The sequence below is a fragment of the Myxocyprinus asiaticus genome, chromosome 23 (genome assembly GCF_019703515.2).
Source record: "Myxocyprinus asiaticus isolate MX2 ecotype Aquarium Trade chromosome 23, UBuf_Myxa_2, whole genome shotgun sequence".
Classification (NCBI taxonomy): Eukaryota; Metazoa; Chordata; class Actinopteri; order Cypriniformes; family Catostomidae; genus Myxocyprinus; species Myxocyprinus asiaticus.
This window is the reverse complement of record NC_059366.1, coordinates 12,960,268-12,986,195: the sequence shown is the minus strand read 5'-3', so window position 1 is coordinate 12,986,195 and position 25,928 is coordinate 12,960,268. Positions and strand designations below refer to the sequence as shown.

Genomic DNA, 25,928 nt, shown 5'->3' with positions numbered 1-25,928 from the left:
AAAAGGAGCTGGCTCGCAACCACTCATTCAGATTTTTCTTCGGAGCCGAGCAGCTGTGTGTCAGCAAGCTGTTTTCCACTACCGGTCCATTCACCTACCAAGAAGCATTTGCTATTGGATATACGGCGAATTCCAGCGGTTTTTCTTTCGGAGCTCCGGAGCGGGATGAGTGCTGGATTGCTGCATCAGAGAGCTTACTGGCGATGTCAGATGCCAAGGACTCGACTGGGCTGCCACCTTCGGGTCGACCCGCCCAGTCTGAGGCTGATGGCAAGATGACCGCCATGCTTGCCCGGGCCGCCGTGTGTGTTGGGTTGGAGTGGAATCTTCCACCCTCCCCTGAGCCCTTGTGGCTAGATGATTGGTTCCTGGGTTTGGGGCGCCGCTCACATCACGCCACCCCCGGTCCCTTTCTTCCCGGAAGTGCACAACGAGCTGATGAGGTCGTGGAGGGCACCCTTTTCTGCCCGAAACCAACCTCCCAGCTCGTCTGCTCTCACTACCCTCGATGGCGGGGCGGCCCATGGGTATACGGTGGCCCCTCAGGTGGATAAGGCGGTTGTGGTGCACCTGTGCCCGCAAAGCATAGCCACCGGGCGGGATCGCCCGGCACTCCCTTCCAAGGCCTGTAGGATGACGTCGTCTCTGACGGCCAAAGTCTACAGTGCCGCTGGTCAGGCTGCCTCTGCCCTGCATGCCATGGCCCTCCTGCAAGTACACCAGGCCAAGGCACTAAAGGAACTGCACGTGGGTAGTCTTGATCCCGAGGTGATGCAGGAGCTGCGCTTGGCGACCGACCTCGCCCTTTGGGCAACGAAGGTCATGGTGCGAGTACTCAGGCAGGCGATGTCCACCCTCGTGGTCCAGGAATGCCACCTGTGGCTGAATCTGGTCGAGATGAGGGACGCGGACAAGGCTCGCTTTCTCAACACCCCCATCTCCCAGATCGGCCTATTCGGCGACACTGTCGAGGACTTCGCCCAGCAGTTCTCGGCAGTGTGGAAGCAGACAGAGGCTATACAACACATCTTGCTCCAGCACGGCTCAAGATCCCGTATCCCGTCTGCTCGCCGAGGACGTCCCCCTGCAGGAAGCTGACGCCCCCCACCTCACGGGCCGGCACAAGGACCCGCAAGGCTCCTAAGGGGAGTGAGATATCTGCTGCAAACCCGGAGCTGGTATCCAGACCACATCATCCCCCGGTGGAGGGCTGGGAGGTAAATCCTTGGTTTCCTTTTCTTTTATGTTCATTTAGGTACCCACATTCTCAATAAAAGATCAGTTTCCTCACTCCCTGGGTCACATAGCCAGTGTTTACGACTGCCGTTATCACAGCAAGTGGGCACTGAGCACCTGCGACTTAGACACCGTGAACCTGGGCTGTGGGCCCCCCGCCTTCGCGAGTCCGGTCGCACCACACTCACACCCATGGCCAGGTGGTTGTGACGGACTACGAGGATGGTCAAAAAGTCCCTCCTCCCCCAACGCCGACCCCCCGACACCGGGTACATGGAGCAAGGTAAGTGCTTCGAGGGTCCCCTCAGTGCAGCCACGAGTTCGAGACGAAGCAAGGCTCCTCGACGTTGCATCCCCTTCTCCCTCCTGCCGCGAGGCCCCACCCACAGGTACGTTAAACGCGATCGTCCCCTTAGTGCCCCTTGCCCGGAGCTTGGACGCATGCTAGCGCTTTCCAACCCGTTGCATTGGCCAGGACCATCCGACTCGGCTACGCGATTCAGTTCACCAGGTGCCCGCTCCGGTTCTGCGGCATCTGCATCACTTCGGTGAAGGGCGAGAACGCCGCCATCTTGCATGCAGAGATCGCAACCCTTCTGCGCAAGGGCGCGATAGAGCCTGTCCCTCCAGCCGAGATGAAGAAAGGGTTTTACAGCCCTTCATCATACCGTAGAAAGGCGGTGGGTTGCGGCCAATCTTGGACCTGTGAGTTCTGAACTGGGCCTTGCACAGACTCCCGTTCAAGATGCTGACACCAAAGCACATTTTGCCGTGTGTCCGGCATCAAGATTGGTTCACGGCGGTAGACCTGAAGGACGCGTGTTTTCATGTTTTGCTTCTACCTCGACACAGACCCTTCCTACGGTTGGCTTTTGACAGCTGGGCGTATCAGTACAAGGTCCTCCCCTTCGGCCTGTCCCTGTCCCCTCGTGTCTTCATGAAAGTCGCAGAGGCAGCTCTTGCCCTGTTAAGGGAAGTGGGCATCCGCATACTCAACTACCTCGACGACTGGCTGATTCTAGCTCACTCTCGAGAGTTGCTGATGCATGTGAGACCGCTTCAGCACTGGATTCATACTTGAGTCCCGAGATTGGCATGGTGCCGCGGCACACATCACGTGGCCATCACACCGATCTGCCACCACTTGTTCAGCCCTCGGACAGACCTTGCATTTTTACGGGCAGGAGTTCCCCTACAGCAAGTGTCCAGGCGCATCGTCATTACGATAGACATTGGCCTTTTCTCATTGGCCTTTTCTCAAAGATCTGAGGTGTTTGGGGCTCCCAAGGGTGATCCCAAGTGTCACTACATCGACACAACTTCTCGTTACCTCCATCAGGGAATGGAGGTTATGACAGTAACCGAGATGGTTTGTTTTATAGATTATCTTTTGCTGTGTAATTCTATCTCACAAAATTTTTATAGAAACACCGGACTTGAGCAATCTGACGGCAAAGTTGTCGTGGGGGTGCTTGTAGGTGTGCATGGACTGTTTGAGTTTTTAGGGACGGATGCTAGTTGGCAATGTCTTGCGCGGGGTTTATGTGCACGTTTTTCTTTTTTCTGTTTGTTTGGTTCTGGGGATGTTCGGGTTTTGATTGTTGCACTAATGTTGGAATGTGGTCTTTATAATCTTGTTTTTGACACATGATTTATATTTTCTTACATATCAAAATGTCAAATGTTAATATGAGTGGATTGTCTCTCTCCACGTGGAATGTGAATGGGTTGGGGCACCCCATAAAAAGAAGGAAGGTTATTTCTCTTCTTAAGCATAAGAAATATGATATAGTGTTTCTTTCTCCACAGGAAGCTGAAAAATTTGGGAGGATATGGGGTGGGCATGTTTTCTTTAGTGCTGGCTTGAGTAAGAGCAGGGGAGTCATTACGCTGTTAAGTAAACATCTACAATTCAAATGTCTCAAACAGATTAAAGATAAATTAGGAAGAGTCATTATTGTTTTAGCTGAAATTCAGGGGCAAAGTCTTATTTTGGCTAATATTTATGCACCTAACGTTGATGATCAGGGCTTTTTTATAGATCTTGAAGGGATGTTGCAAGCAGCTGGCACCCCTCATGATATAATATTAGGAGACTTTAATCTTTTGATGGGCTCAGTCCTTGATCATAATGAAGCAGATGTGTGTAAGCCCCCAAGAGCATCTTTGACGCATCACAGGATGTGTACAAATCTTGGTCTTACAGATATTTGGAGACTTTTAAACCCACCTGGGAGGGACTATACATTTTTTTCATCAGTCCATAAGATTTATTCTAGAATATATATTTTTTTTATATCTAAGTCCCTCATTTCATCTGTTGCTGATTGCTCAATTGGAAACATTTTAGTCTCAGATCATGCCCTGGTGTGTTTAGAGGTGTTGCCACATATGGAGAAAAGGAAATCATATAGTTAGCGCTTTAATGTATCCCTTTTGCAAAATCCTGAATTCCAACAAATGTTAAAGGCTGAAATCAGTGTCTATATGGAGACCAACTGGCCCTCAGTATCCTCTGTAGGTGTGGCTTGGGAGGCGCTTAAGGTGGTTCTTAGGGGTCGGATCATACAGTATGCCGCATTAACCAAAAAATCCAAAGGAGAAGAACTCATGGAATTGGAAGGGAATATTAAAAGTGCCGAGGCAGAGCAGAAACACAGAATGTCATCTAATGGCCTCAGAGCATTGACCTGATTGAAATACAGATATAATACTATTTTGTCACGGAAGGTGGAGTTTTGGCTATTCAGGGCAAGACAGTCATACTTTGAGTCGGGGGATAAGGCAGGGAAACTCTGGCTAGAAATATAAAACAGAGAGAGTCTTTTTCCACCATTCCCTCAGTGAAATCTGCTGGTGGTGAAATATTTACCTCGGCCACTGATATTAATAATGCTTTTAAAGAATTCTATCATGATCTTTATAGTTCCACATCTTCGTGTACTGAAGAGGATATTAGAAACTTTGTGGATCCATTAGAACTTCCTAAACTGTCGGCTGAGCAAAAAAAATATCTTGATTCTGAGATAACCTTAGAGGAGCTTGGCAAGGTAATTAAGGCCTTGCCTACATGCAAGGCTTGGGGACCAGACAGCTTTGCCACTGAATTTTTTTAGATCTTATGCTACAGAACTGGCTCCACTTTTGCTAGAAGTCTATACGGAATCATTAAAGAATGGAAAGCTTCCGCCAACCATGACACAAGCCCAGATCAGTCTGATTCTTAAAAAGGACAAAGATCCAAGTGAGTGTAAGAGTTATCATCCAATTTCCCTGATCCAGCTAGGCGTTAAAATATTGTAAAAAGGTTTGGCTCACCGATTAAGTAAAGTAATGACATCTCTTATACATATAGATCAGGTGGGGTTTATTCGGGGCCAAACATGAGACACTTTATTGTCAGCACTTTACAGTGAAACAAAGACATTCAACACCACTGCTTTTCAGCAGCATGAACACACATTAACGAGGTGCTTTTCAGCTCCACATAAACACACATAGCTTCGTTGTAGCCCTCCACATACCCCCATTGCCTGACACAGGCCAGGGAACTCTCTGGCCTGTGCCTTACTCCCCCCCATTTCTGGAGAAGAGCCACTGCCCTTTTAGCCAACCCAGCGCTGGATGGTTTTCCCTGCCTCCGTGAAACAGGAACAGCTCTAGGGGAAGGAGAGGGGGAGGGAGGAGCAAGAGAAGGAGAGAGAGAGAGAGAGAAACTCCTCGACTCCCGAACACGCCGCCCACCCGTTCCTCAGCCAGCTGGAACACCTCCGTCAGTAATGCCAGGCGATGGTATTGGACACGCTCAGCCTTCCCTTTCGGTAGCCTGCTGACGAGCCCCTTCAGAACCACCAGATTGTATATCCTCGGCGTCGCGTTCTTGAGGGAGAAGCGAGGTCTCCAGGACAGCATGGTCATCCTTCAAAGTCCCGGGTTCGGCACCAGTGTAAGGAAGTGGACTCTCTGAAGGAAGCGGAAGCCGGTCAAACATCCAACATGAGACACATTATTGTCAGCACTTTTCAGTGTAACAAAGACATTCAACACCACTGCTTTTCAGCAACACAAACACACATTAACAAGGTGCTTTTCAGCTCCACATAAACACACATAGCTTCATTGTATCGCTCTCTCTCCCGGAGTCTCTCTCAACTGCAGCTCTCATTGCGGCTTTATCCCCCACCCGCCAACACCGCAATCACCAACAGCTGGGTAGGATAATTCGCTCCAGGTGTCCATCCTGGCACAATCGTCGCTCGGCTCGCCCCACTCTCCACACTCTCCCTATAGATGTCCCTCTCTCTTATTTCAAGCAATTTGATATAATAGCGAAGTCATTCATTTGGAATGGTAAGCATCCTAGATTACATTTCAATAAGTTACATAGGCCGATTGACAAAGGTGGGCTAGGCCTACCCAAGATTTTGCTTTATTATTATGCATTCGGTCTCAGACATTTGGCTCATTGGTCGCTTCCACCTGAGAGAGACCCTGCCTGGTTTTGTATTGAACAGGGAGTTCTTGCCCCTATTTTGCCATTACAAAGCCTTTCTATCAAACTAACCGGAGAAGTTAAGTTACACCCCGTTAACTCGCATTTGCGTGCGGTATGGACAAAAGTGTCCAGAATGTTTAATTCAGACCTTTATTTAAATGTTGCTTTGAGCATATGGCTGAACCCAAAATTATGTATTAAATCCCCTTTCTGCTGGACAGAGTGGATTGTGAGTGAGATTAATATGCTCGGTGACCTATATGAGAGTAGAGTGTTGAAATCCTTTGAAAATATTGTTCAACATTTTGGGATTCCCAGGTCTCAATTTTTTAGGTATTTACAACTGTGCCACCTGCTCTGTACTATTTTTGGGAGTAGCATACACCCCCCAAAAGTGGCAGATACTCTGGGAGTGGTGATTACTGCTTTTGGAAAAGGTCATGAGGTATCAGTGAATTACTCCCTGCTAATTCAGAGTCTGGTGGATGGAGCTTCAACTTCTCTCAAGAGATTATGGGAGAAAGATTTAAACTTGGTATTTGAGGAGGGAGTGTGGGCTAGGATTCTAAAAAACATCAAGTCTGCATCTAGAGATGCAAGGGTACGCCTTATGGAAGATTTTACATCGATTCTATTGGACCCCCTCTAGATTGTATAGGCTTGGTCTTAAAGAAACACCCACCTGCTGGTGATGCCAATCAGAAGATGGGACACAACCCATGTTTTTTGGTGGTGTGTTAAGATCAAAGAATTTTAGTTGAGGGTTCAGACTTTTATATGTGACGTATTGGGCACTCAAATTTCATTTTGCCCCAGACTTTGTATTTTAGGCGATGGGGCGGTCATTAATATAGGGGATGAATACATAAGAAATTGGGTCCTAGCCAGTGTTATGATTGGCAGACAGATCATTCTTAGGGGCTGGAGGTCGGCTGAAGCACCCTCATTTTGGGAGTGGTGCACGGAGATGGGCAGGGTGGTGGCACTTGAAGAAATGTCAGATAGAAGGCTAGGCAACCTGGACGTTTTTAATAGGAAGTGAGGCAGCTATTTGACCTCTTTGGAAGGCTCTCGGCGAGGGGCAGTGGAGAGGGATTTATAGTTTTAAATGTGCGTGATTATCATTTTATTTTATTTATTATATATATATATTTTTTTTGTTTTTTGTGTGTACTTTGGCTTTGACCACAGGGATGTTTGTTGGGGGTCAGGGTGGGGTTGGGGATTGGGAGGGGGAAAGGGAAAAATGGGGGTTAAAAGTTGATTCTATGCATATATGTTTTGCTTTTCTGTTTCATTTGTTGAAATCAATAACAAGTGTTAATCGGAAAAATAAAATAAATATATTTTAAATTAAATTAAATTAAATTAAATGTATCTTTTAAGTTTAGTTTACTTTTTGATTTTGGGATGAAATGCAACCTGGACATGTTCTTGACAGGTTTCATGCATAATGGATCTTCTAGTAATGAGAATCTCTCTGATAACAAACTGATAACAGGCCATAGTTTCCCAAAAACTGAAGCCATGTGCAAGGAAGCAATTGTAGCTAGTAGATAAGTCCAAGAGCCAGAGGCTAAGCTTCTGCAAGGGTATGACTAAAGTGACACATCCTTCCTCCTATCCAGTGCTTGAAGGAAATGGGCTTGTTCTGTGGTTCATAAAGGCATCTCGTCTGCCTGTGATTAAGTGAACCCAAAGGAAATGTAAAAATGCTAAAGAGACAAACAGCAGACCTAGCAGATTCTAACGGGACTAAAGGCTCTTTCACATGACTCAGGTTAGCGTTCCCTAATGTGCCTGAATTGCACACAGGTCAAGTGTTATAACTCAACAAAGCTCAAATTCCAAACTATTTTGAACTCTGTCCTTGTTTTCGACTGACCTTTCGAAGCTCAGTCAACAATTACTGGGCAATTTGTATGACGCATCGAGCTTGAAACAACGTCAAGGCATGACATTCAGAGGAAATTTGTGACGCTATCTATAACACGTTTGTGTTAAAAGATTTGAAATGAAATGGCTCGGTGAGCACAGTTTCCTGTACAGAGATATTTCCTACTGAAACAAGAAGTATGGGCAGGTCATATCAATGGGCTTACACTTGATATGGATGCTTTTTTACTACAAGCCAATAGGTTTTAGTTACATCAACCATGATTTGCTTCTTGCTAGTCCATTGCAGGTGGTATTAGGGAGAGGGGCATTTTCATATGAGAGAGAATCTGATTGCACAAAAATCTAGTGAATGATAAGTCATCAATATTTTTGCTCCATTTTCCCAGAAGAGATTGTAAATTTTAAATGCGTATATCTGATTAAAGTTCAGTTTGATGACTTTTAGGAGCAGAATGCCATAGATGTCTTCAATGCTAATAAACATGGACTAAATGCCACAGAACACAAAAGATTTTCAAAGGGTCTTTAAGTCATGTGAAAGGGTCTTATAGTTCAGTATCTGTATGTTTTGGCAAAAACTGTCCCGAATGTATTGACCAATTTTTGGGGCTCTGATCCAGTATGTGTCAAAACTCACCTGTGTGAGGCCCATGAATTTGTTGATGTTTTCCGATAAGAAGATCATGTCTCCATCTGATGTTACCACGGTAATGAATCCGCCCAGGGACTTCACATACCAAGTGTCCATCAGTCTGTCTACCCCTGTCTCTGTGGTGTTGACACAGCCTGAAACACAACAAAAACATGAGACTTTTACAATGTGTGTGTTTGTGAGTGTGTGTACACTGCAAGAAATCATTTTCTTAATCAGTATTTTTGTCAGTATTAACTTGAAAACTTTTTTTTTTTTAATTTATCTCGAATTAACTTTATTTCTCTTAGACCACTGTCAAATTGTTATCTAGTTAATTCTGTTAATTTAACTTGTTTATCCTCAATTATGTTTGTTTATATTTAAACAATTTGCCAAAAAGGTAAGAAAAATAAACTTAATTCGAGACATATTATCTGAAAACATCTTAATATCACATGCACATAAAGTAAATTTATCTTGTTTAAAGGATGTTTAGATATTTATACTGCAAAAATACTGATTAAATATATGTATGTATGTTTGTGAACACATATAGGTTTGCGAGTGTGTGCACACTCGCTCGTCTTGTTCTGTCCCTGGCAGACATCCAAAATAAACAACAGCAACTTTATCCTGCTACTATGTAACAACACTGACCTCTCTTCTGTCACTTCACACACACATATACTAACATGCACAACAAATATGCACATAAACCCACACAAACAGCTACAATGCCCTGCTGTTTCAATGCCACTCAATCTGTACAGTCTGCCAGTTTAAAGAGACAAACTCCAGCTTTTACCTTGTATGTGCAAAACCCACATCTGTGACAAACACTTGAGAGGGGCTTATGCAATCAAAGCCAATATTTACCAGTTATGCTTCTCTGAAAATCATATGCACTTTTGGAAACATACACAAACTTTCAAAGAGCAAAGCAAATATACAATATATAGGCACATACTCGGTAATACTGGCTTTGTATGTGTGTTTTTTTTTTCTCATACAAAAAGTGTAGCATATACCTTACATTTATGAAGTGGGGTCTAAAAGTCACATTACATTTCTGTTGTTTTTATTTATTCTCAAATCATGCAAAGTGTCAAACTAAATGTCAATCCAATTCAACTTTTCACTCAAATTGCTATTATGACAATGTAATTTATAATGATAAATGTTGTTTTGAAATCGAAAAGAATGCAAAACAAAAACATTTTCACTAGTGGTCTCTAGTTGGCCAGTATATATCATTCCCTATAATAAAGTCAACTGACCATTTGAAAAGAACAACATTGAAACACAATGGTAATACCAGCACTTAAATCTTAATGCTGTGCCAGACTGTGGTAAAACAGTACAGTACAAAGCTAGCAGAGCTTCAGGAGGGAGGTGGAGAGCACAAGGACATGGAGAACAGAGCGCCTCCACACCAGGGAGTCGGAAGCCTGTGATTGCTCCAGTGTGCTTCCTCCAGATAAGAAACTTTCTCAAGGCCTAGACTGAGGTCCCAGTGCTGGATCTGGTCCACGCCCAGAGACTGTGGCCCCAAAAGAGTTAAGGTTACGTCTTGCACCATGGCTTTCATTTTGAGATAAAACGGCATCCAGATGACTAATCATCTATCAAATTGAAATCATTGAATCTGTTTTTATGATAGATAGACATGTATCTATAGGGATGAATAACGGTCTGGGATCTTATATTTTCATTCTAATATTGATATTGCTTGTCATGAAGAACATCTGGCAACACTTGCATCCATCAAAATTACATTCAGGAAGATGTTTCAGACCACCTTATTTGTAGTTGCCTTACATAATACAGAACTAAAAAGGTCTGTCTAAATGTGTCTGTCATGTCACAAACAAAACAAAACATGTTATTTGCTACCATTTCCTACCAAAACGAACCCAACAGCTCTTAATGTAACAAAGATTTGATCATGTTTTATTTTGTTATATATTTGCTCAATAATGGTATTGTCATTTCTAATAAAAAATAAAACATGAAATCCTCTGTAGCGTACCTTTAAGAAACAAAACTGTGCATGACAAAAAGACTGGCTTTCAGAAAATAAATCTTGAATTAGGATAATTTTTCTAAGTAAAAAAATACTTACTATACATTTTTTTTATTTGTGCTTAAACAAGAAAAAGAATCTGTCAAAAAATAAACTTAATTAAAAACAAAACAGCAATTAAAAAACTCCAAATAAAATAACACAAAATAAAACAATAAATGTACTCAATAACTTGTTTATTGTGTCATAACAGAAAGTTGTTATGACACAATTTCCACGTAAATCTACAAACCTCTGACCTCTAAACTTTGGACAGAATGGACTGAAGGAAATGGCCTCTTGAAGCCTTTCACTGATAAATCCGTCAACAACAGCCCATGCGTATAGTTTTCAGCATAAAAATTATCCAATTTTACATAAGCATACAGTGACCCCTAAAAAGCACTTAGATACTCACATTTACATCTAAGTCACATTTGAAAATGTAAAAATGTCATTGCAAAGATATCAAAATATCAAAAAGTAGCATTTGCAAACAAATTATGCTTTTCTCAGGTAAGCTAACTTGACTTTTCTCAACCATTTTTTTTTCAATGACTTCAAATCAACTCATCCCAATTAATTTTTAGAGGATGTATGAAGTCAGTTCTCCTCAAGTTCACACAGGTGTCCTAGTAGAGCATCCACAGGTGTAGTTCATCATACTACCAATGGACATGTTCCAATAACATCTGACAACAAGGAAGTGTCAGAATACTATTTGAACAATATATCTATTGTTTTATAGCTTGAAACCTTACAAAATATATTTTCTTGAAATATTTTTCTTTAAAACTATTTGTGCTCTTTTTCTTTAAAACACCACATGTTTTGAATGCCACATGATTTGATTATTTTTTTGTTCAAGCTGAAGACATTAAAACATATTTAAGTGTGGCTTATATATTTAAACATATTAAAGTGTCCATACTATTTTTGGGCCACTGTATTTAGTTGTGAAATGTGTCTCAAAAGAATCATACTTAAAATAACAAAAGTCTTTAATGCACTGATGTCAATGTGTTTGCGTCTCACAAACAACTTATTTCTTAACAGACGTTTATCAAGCAGCCCTTGCATGGGTGAAAAGAGTGATTCACTTGGTGATTAAATCAGTTCTATACATCAGTGCTTATAGGGGACGGAGGATCTTATGTAAAAGGTGTTTCCCATGCGCCCTCAGCATGGGTAGGGTGATGTTTGGAGGAGGAGGAAGGGATGAATGTGGCGCCAGGGTTGGCTTGTGTTTTGGCTGGCCCAAGATGGAAAGTGCCAGCCTTAAAGAAAGCACCAATCATGCTTCCAGCACGGAGCTCATAGACCTGAAGATAACACAATCTGATGTGCCATCTCATACTGACAGGGCTGCTTTTCAATGTCTGTATCCCCACTCTCCCTCTCTCTTTCACTCTCTCTTTCACTATCCTTTTCTGTTTGTACCATGTAACTAAGCACAGGGGCACCTGCACCTTTTTTTTAAGGGGGCACCAGTGGCAGTTCTGTTTCTGTTTGCCATATATGAGATATTACATGACAACTAAGTAATTCTTAGAGACATAGGTCATTATTTACTAAGATCCAATTCACTAGGATCAAACTGCGTGTGCACTTTGTGGGCCTATTGCAGATGATTTACTAAGAAAAACTGTGCAAATAACCACATGTGCAAATATGTTGGACACACCCTCCAAAACAGGCTTTTGCATGTGATAATTGTACCAAATGTAACCATACCACTCACTTATGGCTCTCACTACAATAAAGGCAATTTTGTCTTTTTTATATATTGTAGATAGGGCATTTATTATTAACGACAATTATAACTGGTATTTTTTTAAGATTACTGCAAATCTACATGAAATCACTGCTGTTTAGCAATAAGCTGAATAAGCAGTTGATCAGAATACACGTGTATAGACCATTTCAAGGATGTAAACAATAACAAAGTTGTTCAACACTACTAGCTAAAACCTAAAGTGACTTAACCAGATGTGTTGATACTGAGCGTCTATGCAAGAGAGGAGATTCAATTGTAGAGTAGTTTAGATGCTCATAATAATTTCCTTAGTGGAGAGATCAGGAATATTGGATTGCTCCTTTTATAACCAGTGAAGCTGCTATGAAGCTGAAGACCACTATCATCTCCACTGATGAAGGTTGTTGTGACTGCACCAGACAGCCAGCTGTTCTGCTTATCTGTCAGAAAGCTGGTGATCCATCGACAGATTGGAGTGGGCACGGAAAGCTGGGTCAATTTGGATGAGAGAAGATCAGGCATGATGGTTTTGAAAGCTGAACTGAAGTCCACAAATAGGATTTTTGCGTAAGTCCCAGGTCTGTTGAGGTTTTGCAGGATATAATGCAGTCCCATATTGACAGCATCATCCACAGACCTGTTTGCTCGTTAAGCAAACTGAAGGGTTCCAGTAGGGGTCCAGTGATGTCCTTCAGGTAGGCCAAAATCAGTCTCTCAAACGACTTCTTTACCACAGACGTGAGAGTGACAGGCCTGTAGTCATTAAGTCCTGTGATTTTGGGTTTTTTGGGGACCAGAATGATGGTGGACCATTTGAAGCAGCAGGGAACTTCACACTGCTCCAGTGATCTGTTGAAGATCTGTGTGAAGATGGGGGCCAGTTGGTCAATGCAGACTTTCAGACAGGCAGGTGAAACACCATCTGGGCCTGAAGCTTTCCTAGACTTTTGTTTCCGAAAGACCTGGCACACATCCTCCTCACAGATCATAAGTGCAGACTGAGTAGCAGAATGGGGGAGGAGGGGTGTTCCAGGAGGTGTTGGTGTGTGTGGGAAGTGAAGATCAGAGCGGGGGAGGGTTGTGAGACTGGGCTTTTCAAACCTGCAGTAAAACACATTCAGTTCATCAGCCATTAGTTGACTCTCTACAGAGCGAGGGGAAGGTGTTTTGTACTTGGTGATGATTTTCAGGCCTTTCCACACAGATGCAGGATCGTTGGCTGAAAAAATTTTTTTCTGCTTTTCTGAGTAGCTTCTTTTAGCCACTCTGATTTCCTTAGTAAGTGTGTTCCTGGCCTGGTTGTACAATATTTTATTCCCACTTCAGTAAGCATCCTCTTTGGCAAGTCAAAACTGTCTGAGTTTTCCTGAAAACCATGGTTTATCATTATTGAATGATAAAAATGTCCTAGTAGGTATGCAAATATCCTCAAAGAAACTGATATATGATATAACAGCATCTGTGAGCTCATCCAGGTCTGTGGCTGCAGCTTCATTAGTCCATCTCTTTACAACACTTACTACAGGTTTAGCTGAATTTAGTTTCTGCTTGTAGGTCGGGAGAAGATGAACCAGACAGTGATCAGAGTCCTAAAGCTGCACGTGGGACAGAGCGATATGCAACCTTTAGAGTGGTGTAGCAGTGGTCCAGTATATTTCTGTCTCTGGTGGGGCACGTGATGTGTTGTATGTATTTTGGCAGTTCATGGGTGAGGTTAGCTTTATTAAAATCTCCCAGAATATTAATAAGTGAGTCCAGGTGTTGTTGCTCCCTGTCTGTGATGTGAAGCTGCGTTCATGCACGCATTTTGGCGGAATGTACACACTCATCAGAATGAATGAGGAAAACTCCTGCGGTGAGTAGAAAGGCTTACAGTTGATGAAGAGCACTTCTAAACTAGGACAGCACATCTTTTTCAATGCTGTTACATCTGTACACCAACATTCGTTGATGTAAAAGCATGTTCCACCACCTCTCGCTTTCCCCGCTCTGAACAGCTGGAAGTCCGGCAGATGAAACGCGCTGTCCGGGATGGCTTCATTCAGTCAGGTTTCCGTGAAACACAGAGCAGAGGAGTTAGAAAAGTCCTTATTTGTTTGAGTGAGCAGAAGAAGTTCGTCTATTTTTTTGGTGAGGGAGTGGACATTCGCCAGATGAAAACTTGACAGTGGAGTCATAAAACTGCATTGACGAAGCTTCACAAGCACGACGGCTTGCTTCCCTAGCGTGTCATTTGGATCGCTTGTAGAGCACCACTGCGCCTCCAACTAAGATGTCTAATAAAACGTCTGAATAACCAAATGACGGCAAAAAAGGCATGCTCTGCCGAATATTCAGCAGTTTATCTCTGGTAAAACTGATCAAGAAAGAGTGACAAAAAACATGACAAACAAACAAAAGTAACAAAAACACTAGAGAGCTCCACACCGAAGCAGCCATCTGTGGTGCCATCATTTGTTCTCATCTTTTGTTCAAAGAAAGGCCCCCAAATAAAGAAAACAATTATTGAATATATAATTATAATATAATAATATACTGTATACATATATATATATATACATTCAGAACTTCTTAAATTACTTCAAAGAGTTCTCATCAAAAAATCCTCCACGTGCAGCAATGACAAGTTTGCAGATCCTTGGCATTCTAGCTGTCATTTTGTCCAGACAATCAGGTGACATTTCACCCCACACTTCCTGTAGCACTTGCCATAGATGTGGCTGTCTTGTCGGGCACTTCTCACGCACCTTACAGTCTAGCTGATCCCACAAAAGCTCAATAGGGTTAAGATCCATAACACTCTTTTCCAATTATCTGTTGTCCAATGTCTGTGTTTCTTTGCCCACTCTAACCTTTTCTTTTTGTTTTTCTGTTTCAAAAGTAGCTTTTTCTTTGCAATTCTTCCCATAAGGCCTGCACCCCTGAGTCTTCTCTTTACTGTTGTGCATGAAACTGGTGTTGAACGGGTAGAATTCAATGAAGCTGTCAGCTGAGGACATGTGAGGCGTCTATTTCTCAAACTAGAGACTCTGATGTACTTATCCTCTTGTTTAGTTTTACATCTGGCCTTCCACATCTCTTTCTGTCCTTGTTAGAGCCAGTTGTCCTTTGTCTTTGAAGACTGTAGTGTACACCTTTGTATGAAATCTTCAGTTTTTTGGCAATTTCAAGCATTGTTTAGCCTTCATTCCTCAAAACAATTATTGACTGACGAGTTTCTAGAGAAAGCTGTTTCTTTTTTGCCATTTTTGACATAATATTGACTCTAAGACATGCTAGTCTATTGCATACTGTGGCAACTCAAACACAAAGACAATGTTAAGCTTAATTTAATAAATCAAATAGCTTTCAGCTGTGTTTGATATAATGGCAAGTGATTTTCTAGCACCAAATTAAAAAAGCAGCAGACGTGTGAGAGGCTAGCTCTGCGCACTTTGCTGGTTTTTTGATTATTTTCATGTTATAACCGGTGAGATTCGATACATCCAGTTACATATTTGCTCTTTGAGGTAAACATGGCAAAGAAGTCAAAATCCTCAGACTCTGGAGACATTAAAAGACACTTATGTGCTCAAGCTGAGGCCTCTGGCAGCCCTGCGAGCCGGGGACTCGATTTGGGAAGCATGTCGGGAGAAGAAATCCAGTGTCAACTGTCCAACATCTCGGTGATGCTGACGAAGGTTGTTGCTGACTTGGAAGATCTCGCTGTAATATGTCAATCGATTACGGCGATGCAAACAAAATTCTCTGAGTTGGTCACAAGAGTGGCAGATGTTGAGAAACAAATCGATTATCTGGAGTCATCGGAGAGGGAATTATCCGCTAATCCGCCCGTCTCCAAAACATACTTGGAATATATTTTGGAAAAACTGGAAGATCTCGAAAATAGGAACTGAAGGAACAATATATGGATTGTTGGAATTCCTGAGCATGAAGAGGGCAGAGATATGGTGAAATTCCTGGAGGAGCTCTTCCCGAGTCTACTCGAGATAACAGGCCATAAGCTGGAAATCGAGTGAGCTCACAGGGATCCGGCATGGAGATCTGCTAAGGGAGACAGGCCCGATCAATTCTGGCCAAATTTCTGAGATCATCCGATAAAATCTTGTGTTACGCAAGGCGAGGAGCAAAGGAAAGCTTTCTTGGAAGAATCACAATATTTTCTTGTTCCCGGATTTTGCGAATTTGACAAGAGAGAAACGTGATCGGTTCAAGGAATGTAAGAAACTCTTACATCAACGGAAGATCGCTTTTGCACTGATGTTTCCGGCCAAACTGAGAATAGACACCAAGGACGGCAGCAAAGTATTTTTATGCTCCAAAAAGGCACTGGCCTTCATACAAACTATGGGTGAGTTGGCCGTTTTTTATGTGAATGAACTGACTCGCTGTTCAGTGTCTCGACTGTCTAAGGAAGCTGGGCGCCATTTTTTGTTTCTTTCTGCGTTGGCTCCACCTAGTGGCTGGAATTTGTTTTGTGGCATGACACTCCAAGAAACTTTTGCATTGATGGAAGATCACTTTTACACTGAAGTTCCTGGCCAGATTGAGAATTGACACTATGGATGACCACAAAATATCTACATGCTCACATAAAGTATGTCTTTTACAGTTGGCGCTGTTGTGTGTGGGGTTAATGCGCACGTTTTTCTTTTTTCTGTTTGTTTTGTTCGGGGGGAAGTTCGGGGCTTGATTGTTGCATTAATGGGGAATGTGGTCTGTATAATCTTGCTTTTGAAACACAATTTTTTTTTATTATATCAATATGTCAAATGTTAATATGAGTGGATTATCTCTCTCCACATGGAATGTGAATGGGTTGGGGCACCCCATAAAAAAGGAAGGTTATTTATTTTCTTAAGCGTAATAAATATTATATAGTCTTTCTTCAAGAAATGCATCTTTCCCCACAGGATGCTGAAAAATTTGGGAAGATATGGGGTGGACATGTTTTCTTTAGTGTTGGTTCAAGTAAGAGTAGTGGAGTCATTATACTGATAAATAAACATCAACAATTCAAATTTTTCAAACAGATTAAAGATAAAATAGGAAGAGTCATTATTGTTTTAGCAGACATTCAGGGGCAAAGGTTGATTTTGGCTAATATTTACGCACCTAACGTTGATGATCAGGGCTTTTTTATAGATCTTGAAGGGATGTTGCAAACCGCTGGCACCCCTCATGATATAATATTGTGAGGAGACTTTAATTTATTGATGGACTCAATCCTTAATCATAGTGAAGCAAAAGTGTGTAAGCCCCCTAGAGCAACACTGACGCTTCACAGGATGTGTAAAAATCTTGGTCTTGCAGATATCTGGCAACTTTTGAACCCATCTGGTAGGGACTATAAATTTTGTTCATCAGTTCATAAGATTTATTCTAGAAAACAGTAGATTTGTTCTTGATATCTAAATCCCTCATTTCATCTGTTGTTGACTACTCAATTGGAAACATTTTAGTCTCATATCACGCCCTGGTGAGTTTAGAGATGTTGCCACATACAGAGAAAAAAAATCATATAGTTGGCGCTTTAATGTATCCCTTTTGCAAAATCCTGATTTCCAACAAATGTTAAAGACTGAAATCAATGTTTCCCTATCTGTCACTCACTCGACGTTGTGTCGATGTAGTGACACTAGGGGTCACTCTTGGGAGCCCGAGACAGCTCTGGTCTTTGATAAAAAGACATACTCCCCCAGACATACAGGTATAAAAGGAGCTGGTATGCAGCCACTCATTCAGATTTTCTCTTCGGAGCTGAACGGTCATGCTCATTGAGCTGAATACTACTTATCTTCACCTCTGCTGGATCTGACGGCGCATTTCAGCGGCTTCTCCCACCTCTGCACTGGTGCACTGCAGAGAATGTTCCTGGGTGCTTTGGCAGAAAAACAAGAGAGTATATTTTCTGAAAGAGCTTTTCCTCCTCTAAAAGAGTATATATTTCTCTAAAAGAGCGGCACACACGGAACGTCTTTTTAAAGACGCGCCTTTTTAAAGATGCCTTTCCGATTGTGTGTTATTCTTGGTTCTGGTTGTTATCTCTCAACTTCGGATAGTCATGATCGCTGTCTTTTGTGTCTGGGCGTGACCCACACGGAGGCAGCGTTTGTGGATGGTTCATGTTCTCACTGCGAGAACATGACCATGGCAACGTTGCAGTTGCAGCTTGCTTTCGTAAGAAAGCTCCCCGCCTCGGTCCTTCTACCTACGGGTATGAGGCCAGCACGGCTAGCACTGGGGGCGATTTGGGGACCCCAATGGGATCGTCTCCGCCAGGTATCCCCCGCAGACCTCCCATTCGCCAGCACGCTCGTCTGCCCCAACTGGGCTTCCGGATGAGTTCGCCGGCTCATCTCACGGCGAGTCTGGCTTCTTGTTCGGAGCCCACGAAGATGATGAGCTCTCGAGTGAAGCATCGGAGAACGGGCTTGTCCAGTCGGACGCAGAAGCCTCAGCTGGGCTTCCCCCTTCGGGGACGATTGCCCAGTCACAGGCCGATACTGAAATGACGGACATGCTTTCCCGGGCGGCCGCGAGCGTCGGGTTAGAGTGGAACCCTCCGCTACCCAACAGTCCAGCAAAAGAGCGGCTTCCTTCCTCCCTGTGTCACATACCCGGTGTGTACGGTCGTCACCATGACTACCGTCCACGGGTTTATTCTTGCGCTTTCCAATCCGTCGCGATGGCTGATCTGGACTGTCCGACTCGGCTACGCGATTCAGTTTGCCAGGCGCCCGCCCAGGTTCAGCAGTATTCACTTCATCTTGGTCAAGAGCAAAAACGCTGCCACCTTGCGCGCGGAGATCGCCACCCTCCTACAGAAGGGCGCGATAGAACCTGTCCCTCCAGCCGAGATGAATAAAAGGGTTTTACAGCCCCAACTTCATCGTACCAAAAAAAGGCGGTGGGTTGCGGCCAATCTTGGACCTGCGAGTACTGAACCGGGCTTTACACAGACTCCCGTTCAAGATGCTGACGAAAAAACGCATTCTGGTGAGCATCCGGCATCAAGATTGGTTCGCGGCAGTAGACCTGAAGGATGTGTACTTCCATGTCTCGATCCTTCCTCGACACAGACCCTTCCTGCGGTTTGCATTCGAGGGTCAGGTGTATCAGTACAAAGTCCTCCCTTTCGGCCTGTCCCTGTCTCCTCACGTCTTTACGAAGGTCGCAGAGGCTGCCCTTGCCCCGTTAAGGGAAGTGGGCATTCGCATCCTCAACTATCCCGACGGTTGGCTAATCTTAGCTCACTCTTGGGATGTGTTGTGTGCACACAGGGACCTGGTGCTCTCACACCTCAGCCGACTAGGGCTTCGGGTCAACTGGGAAAAGAGCAAGCTCCTCCCAGTTCAGAGCATCTCTTTTCTCGGTTTGGAGTTGGACTCAGTCTCCTTTACGGCGCGCCTTACAAACGAACGCGCCCAGTCGGTGCTGGCCTGTTTGAAGGCGTTCAAACATAAAACAGCAGTTCCACTGAAATTTTTTCAGAGGCTCCTGGGGCATATGGCATCCTCGGCGGTGGCCACCCCACTCGGGTTGATGCATATGAGGCCGCTTCAGAACTGGCTCCAAACTCGAGTCCCGAGATGGGCATGGCGCCATGGGACACATTGCGTGGTCATCATGCTAGTCTGTCACCGTCTTTTCAGCCATTGGACCGACCTCTCGTTTCTATGTGCAGGTGTTCCTCTAGAACTGGTCTCCAGGCGCGTCGTGGTCATGACAGACGCCTCCAAAACAGGCTGGGGTGCTGTTTGCAACGGGCACGCAGCCGCCAGCCTCTGGACAGGCCCGCGACTGCATTGGCACATCAACTGCCTCGAGTTGTTGGCAATTCTGCTCGCCCTGCGGAGGTTCCGGCCGTTGATCCAGGGCAAGCACGTGTTAGTTTGGACAGACAACACGGCAATGGTAGCATATGTCAACCGCCAAGGTGGTCTGCGCTCTTGTTGTATGTCACAATTCGCCCGCCATCTCCTCCTCTGGAGTCAGCAGCACTTCAAGTCGTTGCGAGCCACTCACATCCCGGGCAACCTCAACACTACAGCGGACGCGCTGTCACGGCAGGTTATCCTCAGGGGAGAGTGGAGACTCCACCCTCAGGTGGTCCAACTGATTTGGAGTTAATTCGGATGGGCGCAGGTGGACCTGTTCGCCTCCCAAGAATCCTCCCACTGCCCGCTCTGATACGCCCTCACCGAGGCTCTCCTCGGCATAGACGCGCTGGTACACAGCTGGCCCCCTGGCCAGTGCAAATATGCGTTTCCCCCAGTGAGCCTGCTTGCACAGACCCTGTGCAAGTTCAGGGAGGATGAGGAGCAGGTCGTTCTGGTAGCACCCTACTGGCCCACCCAGACGTGGTTCTCGGACCTCAAGCTCCTCGCGACAGCTCCCCCCGGCGAATTCCCCTGAGGATGGACCTTCTTTCTCAGGGACGGGGCACCCTCTGGCACCCATGACCAGACCTCTGGAATCTCCATGTCTGGCCCCTGGACGGGACCTGCGGTGGTAGACACGATCACTCAGGCTAGGGCCCTCTCTACGAGGCACCTTTATGTCTTTAAGTGGCGTCTGTTCGCTAAGTGGTGTTCTTCCCGACGCGAAGACCCCCAGAGATGCGCAGTCGGATCAGTGCTTTCCTTCCTGCAGGAGAGGTTGGAAGGGAGGCTGTCCCCTTCCACCTTGAAGGTGTACGTTGCCGCCATAGCAGCACACCACAACGCAGTCGACGGTAAGTCCTTAGGGAAGCACGACCTGATCATCAGGTTCCTAAGAGGCGCCAGGAGGCTGAATCCCTCCAGACCACACCTCGTTCCCTCATGGGACCTCTCTGTAGTTCTTCAGGGTCTACAGAGAGCCCCCTTTGAGCCTTTGCAGTCAGCTGAGCTTAAGGCACTCTCCTTGAAGACTTCCCTCCTGACTGCGCTCACTTCCATCAAGAGGGTAGGTGAACTGCGAGCGTTCTCTGTCAGCGAAACGTGCCAGGAGTTCGGTCCGGGTTACTCTCACGTGATCCTGAGACCCCGACCGGGCTATGTGCCCAAGGTTCCCACGACCCCTTTTTCTAAATTATATTTAATATAAATATGTAGTTGTGCTGACTGGGACTTACAAAAAAAATTAAGGTGGCACTGCAAGACTGAATTGCTCTGATTAAATCAACAGCATTACTTTTTCTACAAGCAAACATTTAGTAAATCAGGGCAAATGTGTCCTAACATAAAAAACAAAAAAACAACGTTTTTCAGAACGGTTTATGCCCATGTGAAAAACAGGCGATTGGCTCTTTTAACTTCAGTATAAGGCAGGACTTTCAGCATTGCGATGCCTCTATCATAAAAGATGACTGGCTAATTTAACTACAGCCTACATATTCAGCATTCCAATTACACCTGTTCATTGTACACAAGTGACTTATTTAGGATTGGTCAAATGTGAATGTGTGATTTCTGCCACTGTGGTTAAAACACATTTTTTTTTTTTACTGTACCAACAATAATTGAAATAATTATTAAATAGGTTGTGACACTTCAATTTGAAGATTTGCCTTTCAAGTCACTTCAAGTCCTTAGTTTCTAAATGTTTCAGTTACTCCAGCCTGAAATTTGAGAGCTACGGCAGAGGAGATTTTAGGAACATCTTCAGCAGATAATTACTTAAATTTCAGTCTGTTTCTCAGAAAAAGCTATCCAATGAGCTATGACTTTAGAAGACTATATAGTGCACACTTTATATGGACTATACTTTTATGACCCTTTAGGGGGGCTTTTATGTCATTTTTAGTGCTTGAGAGCCTGAATCACCATCCACTTTCATTGGGTGGAAAATGCGTCAAAATTCAGCAAAACAAAACAAAAATATTGTATTCCACTGGAGAAAGAAAGTCATACGGGTTTGGATCGACATGAAGATGAGTAAATGATAACAACATTTTAATTTTTATGTTTACTGAATCCCTTTAACATAACATCTATACACACATTCATTTATGTCGATGTTTGCCATATCGGTTAATAAATATACTCTGTGGGTTTTTATTAAAATGTTGTATTCAATGGGTGCTGGCTTTGATTTATAAGATTAGCACTTACAGCAAACAATAATTAACCCAGACAGGGTTACAGCAGGTTCAATATTCACTAACACAATTATATCCTTACATAAAGCGCCGCCTCGTTTGTATAATACAACAATAACTTTGATGCAGTCTGACATCACAACCAAAACATTTCCTCATAACAGTGCCATGCTAATGATGGTGAACCCAGATAAAAGATAAAAGATCAAACTAGAGCTTTACAATTTGATTATCATCAGAGTGTGTATTTGTAGGGTGGTTCTTATTTTGATACGGCGTCAAACACAGCCATATGGGCTACCTGTAATGTTTTGCTAACAGTGTCTCTGGAGTTGCCTGTTTGATTAGCTTTACTTATCAAGTTGCACTCTATAATAAATAGTCAAATTAGTGGAACAAATCTCTGCAATAATAGGTTTGAGTTTTTTTTTATTGACATAAAATAATACATGCATTATTTAAATAATTATTATACATAATTATTATTATATATGTTAAAATAATCTTAAATTGATACACTATCAGTCATAAGTTTGGACACACTTGACTGAATATATGTTTCTTAAATTTTAAAGGCTTATGCTTAAATGCTTGAAATTAGCTTTATAGACAAATATACAGCGCATTCAGAAAGTATTCAGACCCCTTCTTTTTGTTTCATATTTTGTTATGATGCAGCCTTATGCTAAAATGCTTTATATTGTTTTGTTTTTTCCACATCAATATACACTCCATACCACATAATAATAAAGCAAAAACAGATTTTTCATAACTTTGCAAATTTATTAAAAAGAAAAAATGAAATATCACATTGACATTAGTATTCAGACCCTTTGCTAAGACACTTGAAATTTAGCTCAGGTGCATCCCATTTCTCTGGATCATCTTTGAGATGCTTCTACACTTTGATTGAAGTCCACCTGTGGCAAATTGCATTGATTGCACATGATTTGGGAAGGCACACAACTGTCTATATAAGGTCTCACAGCTGAAAATGCATATCAGAGCAAAAACAAAGTCATGAGGTCAAAGGAACTGCCTGCAGAGCTCAGAGACAGGATTGTGTCGAGGCACAGATCTGGGGAAGGCTACAAAAAAATTTCGGCTGCATTGAAGGTTCTCAAGAGCACATTGGCCTCCATAATTCTTAAATGGAAGAAGTTTGGAACAATCAAGACTCTTCCTAGTGCTGGCCACCCAGCCAAACTGAGCAATCGGGGGAGAAGGGCCTTGGTAAGAGAGGTGACCAAGAACCTGATGGTCACCAGAGATCATGTGTGGAGATTGGAGAAACTTGCAGAAGGACAACCATCACTCAACACTCCACCGATCTGGGCTTTATGGGCTATCAGTGCAAGACACATGAAAGCCTGCTTGAAATTTGCAAAAAAAAGCACCTAAAGGACTCTCAAACTTCAGAAACAAGATTCTCTTGTCTGATAAAATGAAGATTGAACTGTTTGGCCTCAATTGCAAGCGTCATGTCTGGAGGAAACCAGGCACCGCTCATCACCTGCGCAATACCATCCCAACGATGAAGCATGTTGGTGGTAGCATCATGCTGTGGGGGTGTTTTTCAGTGGCAGGGACTCGGGGACTGGTCAGGCTTGAAGGAATGCTGAATGCAGCAAAATACAGAGATATCCTTAATGAAAACCTGATCCAGAGTGCTCAGGACCACAGACTGGGCCAAAGGTTCACATTCCAACAGGACAATATACCTAAGCACACAGCCAAGACAATGCAAGAGTGGCTTAGGGACAACTCTGTGATTGTCCTTGAGTGACCCAGCCAGAGCTGCATCTGAACCCAATCGAACATATCTGGAGAGACCTGAAAATGACTGTCCACCGATGGTCCCCATCCAACTTGCAGAGCTAGAGAGGATCTGCAGAGAAGAATGGCAGAAAATCCCCAAATCCAGGTGTGCAAAGCATATCAAATCATACCCAAAAAGACTTGAGGCTGTAATCACTGCCAAAGGTGCTTCAACTAAATACTGAGTTAAGGGTCTGAATACTTATGTCAATGTGATATTTCAGTTTTCAATTTTCAAAGTTATGAAAAATCTGTTTTTTGTTTTGTCTTTATGGGGTATGGAGTGTAGATTGATGTGATTGATTTTTACATTTTAGTATAAGGCTGCAACATAACAAAATGTGAAAAAATGAAGGGGTCTGAATACTTTCTGAATGCACTGTAAATTGTGCTTACATATGACTCTTTACAAATCTAAAATTGAAAATACCAATACAAGCAGCTACTTTGAAGAAGCTGAAATATAAGATTGTTTTAGTAACATCATAGTTGAACCCTTTTGATTTAGTAACCTGTTTTTGATCACTAAATAATACCCATACTTCCATTTGTATTATTTTATAGATTTTATGCCTACTTTAATTCTAAAATGTGCAACAATAGTAATGATTTGGTTGGTATGTCCAAAAGTTTGACTGATACTGTATATTGTTACAATACTAAATCATAAATATTCATGTCAAACTTAATTGTCGTTCAACAATGTGCATTAAAGGGGAATGAAATGGCCCTTTCCCCGGGTGCTGTATGTAAATAAAACAGATTAACATAAATTGTGCAGCAATTGTGCCTGGCAGGATCCCACATTTGATTGCCCAGATGTGATTTAGTATGTTTGTATGTGCTGTGTCTATGTCCAGACTCATAATATGTGTGTGTGTGTGTCTGTGTACCTGAGGCGAGGAGTTTGCGTGTGCGCAGGAAGCTGATGGCTAGTCTCATGATGGAGGCTTTGTCCAGGTGTGAGGTGATGCTGTGTTGGAGGGGCAGCTGGTGTGCGAGCTCATAAAACACTTCCGTCTCCTTACTGCGCCTGAAGCGTGCGGCATCGCGAGACTTCTCCTTACGCCGCTCTGAACTGCACCTACACAGAGAAACAGATACAAATACGATTACTGAAAGTAAATATGAGTCCACACCAGCACAGAAAAGACACAGAGACTTCAAGCATCAGATCCAGAGTGTGCATGTTCATTATTGACATTGCAAAGTGGGTTGTGTGAATATTTCTATCTGAAATTCTTAGCATTTGTTATTAGTGTTTTATAATACAATTAAAAGAAAATGTGAGTGGTGCTTTCCGTGGCAAAATTCCACACTACAATGTCCCACCAACTGCTCCAAGTTGAAAGACGCCACCCCAATGTCTGTAAGATGTTCTGATGCAGCGATATCGGTGTGGTTTGCGGTTACTAGGGTGTTACATATGGTTGCTAGGCAGTTGTCAGTGTAATAATAAAAAGGCTGCTTTCTATCTAGTCAAATAAGCCCACCCGCAAGTCTCTACAATGTTCTGGTGCAGAGATAAGGAAGTTGCAGTTTGGTTGATAGGGTGTTCCACTTAGTTGCTAGGCAGTTACCAGGGTGATTCCACAAACCTATCTGATGAAAAGCACATATCTCCAAAAAATTATTATTAATTAAGTAATTGGTCACCTTTAGTGCCATAAACAGAATTCTATCATTACACATCTATTAGTGAACGTTCGATATTTGAATTGGACTTGCATGGATTTTTGTTTCCAAAAGTGGACATGCACAGTTTTCTTATCATGGGTTCCAATGGCACATGTTCAGTTACAGACTGGAGTCTAACTGTTTGTGTTCCCAAAATTCAGTTGGTAGGTTATTGTTTGCTATAGAATCTATTTTTGTACTCTGAGGTTTCACTTACTATTTTAGATCAAAATCAGTTTTATGACTAGGGTTTCTAGCCGAGTTGTT

At 43.3% G+C, this 25,928-nt stretch overlaps 1 protein-coding gene across 2 annotated transcripts in view; it reads right to left on the bottom strand.

Annotated features, from left to right (window-relative positions):
- Positions 1-25,928, bottom strand: part of epas1b (endothelial PAS domain protein 1b) — a 91,685-nt gene that overhangs the window by 28,738 nt on the left and 37,019 nt on the right. For both annotated transcript variants that reach the window (XM_051650936.1, XM_051650935.1), the window contains exons 2-3: positions 24,878-25,068; positions 8,268-8,416 (exon numbers count right to left, since the gene is read on the bottom strand). In XM_051650936.1, coding sequence (XP_051506896.1) covers positions 8,268-8,416; positions 24,878-25,068 — 340 coding nt within the window. The remainder of the gene's footprint in view (positions 1-8,267; positions 8,417-24,877; positions 25,069-25,928) is intronic.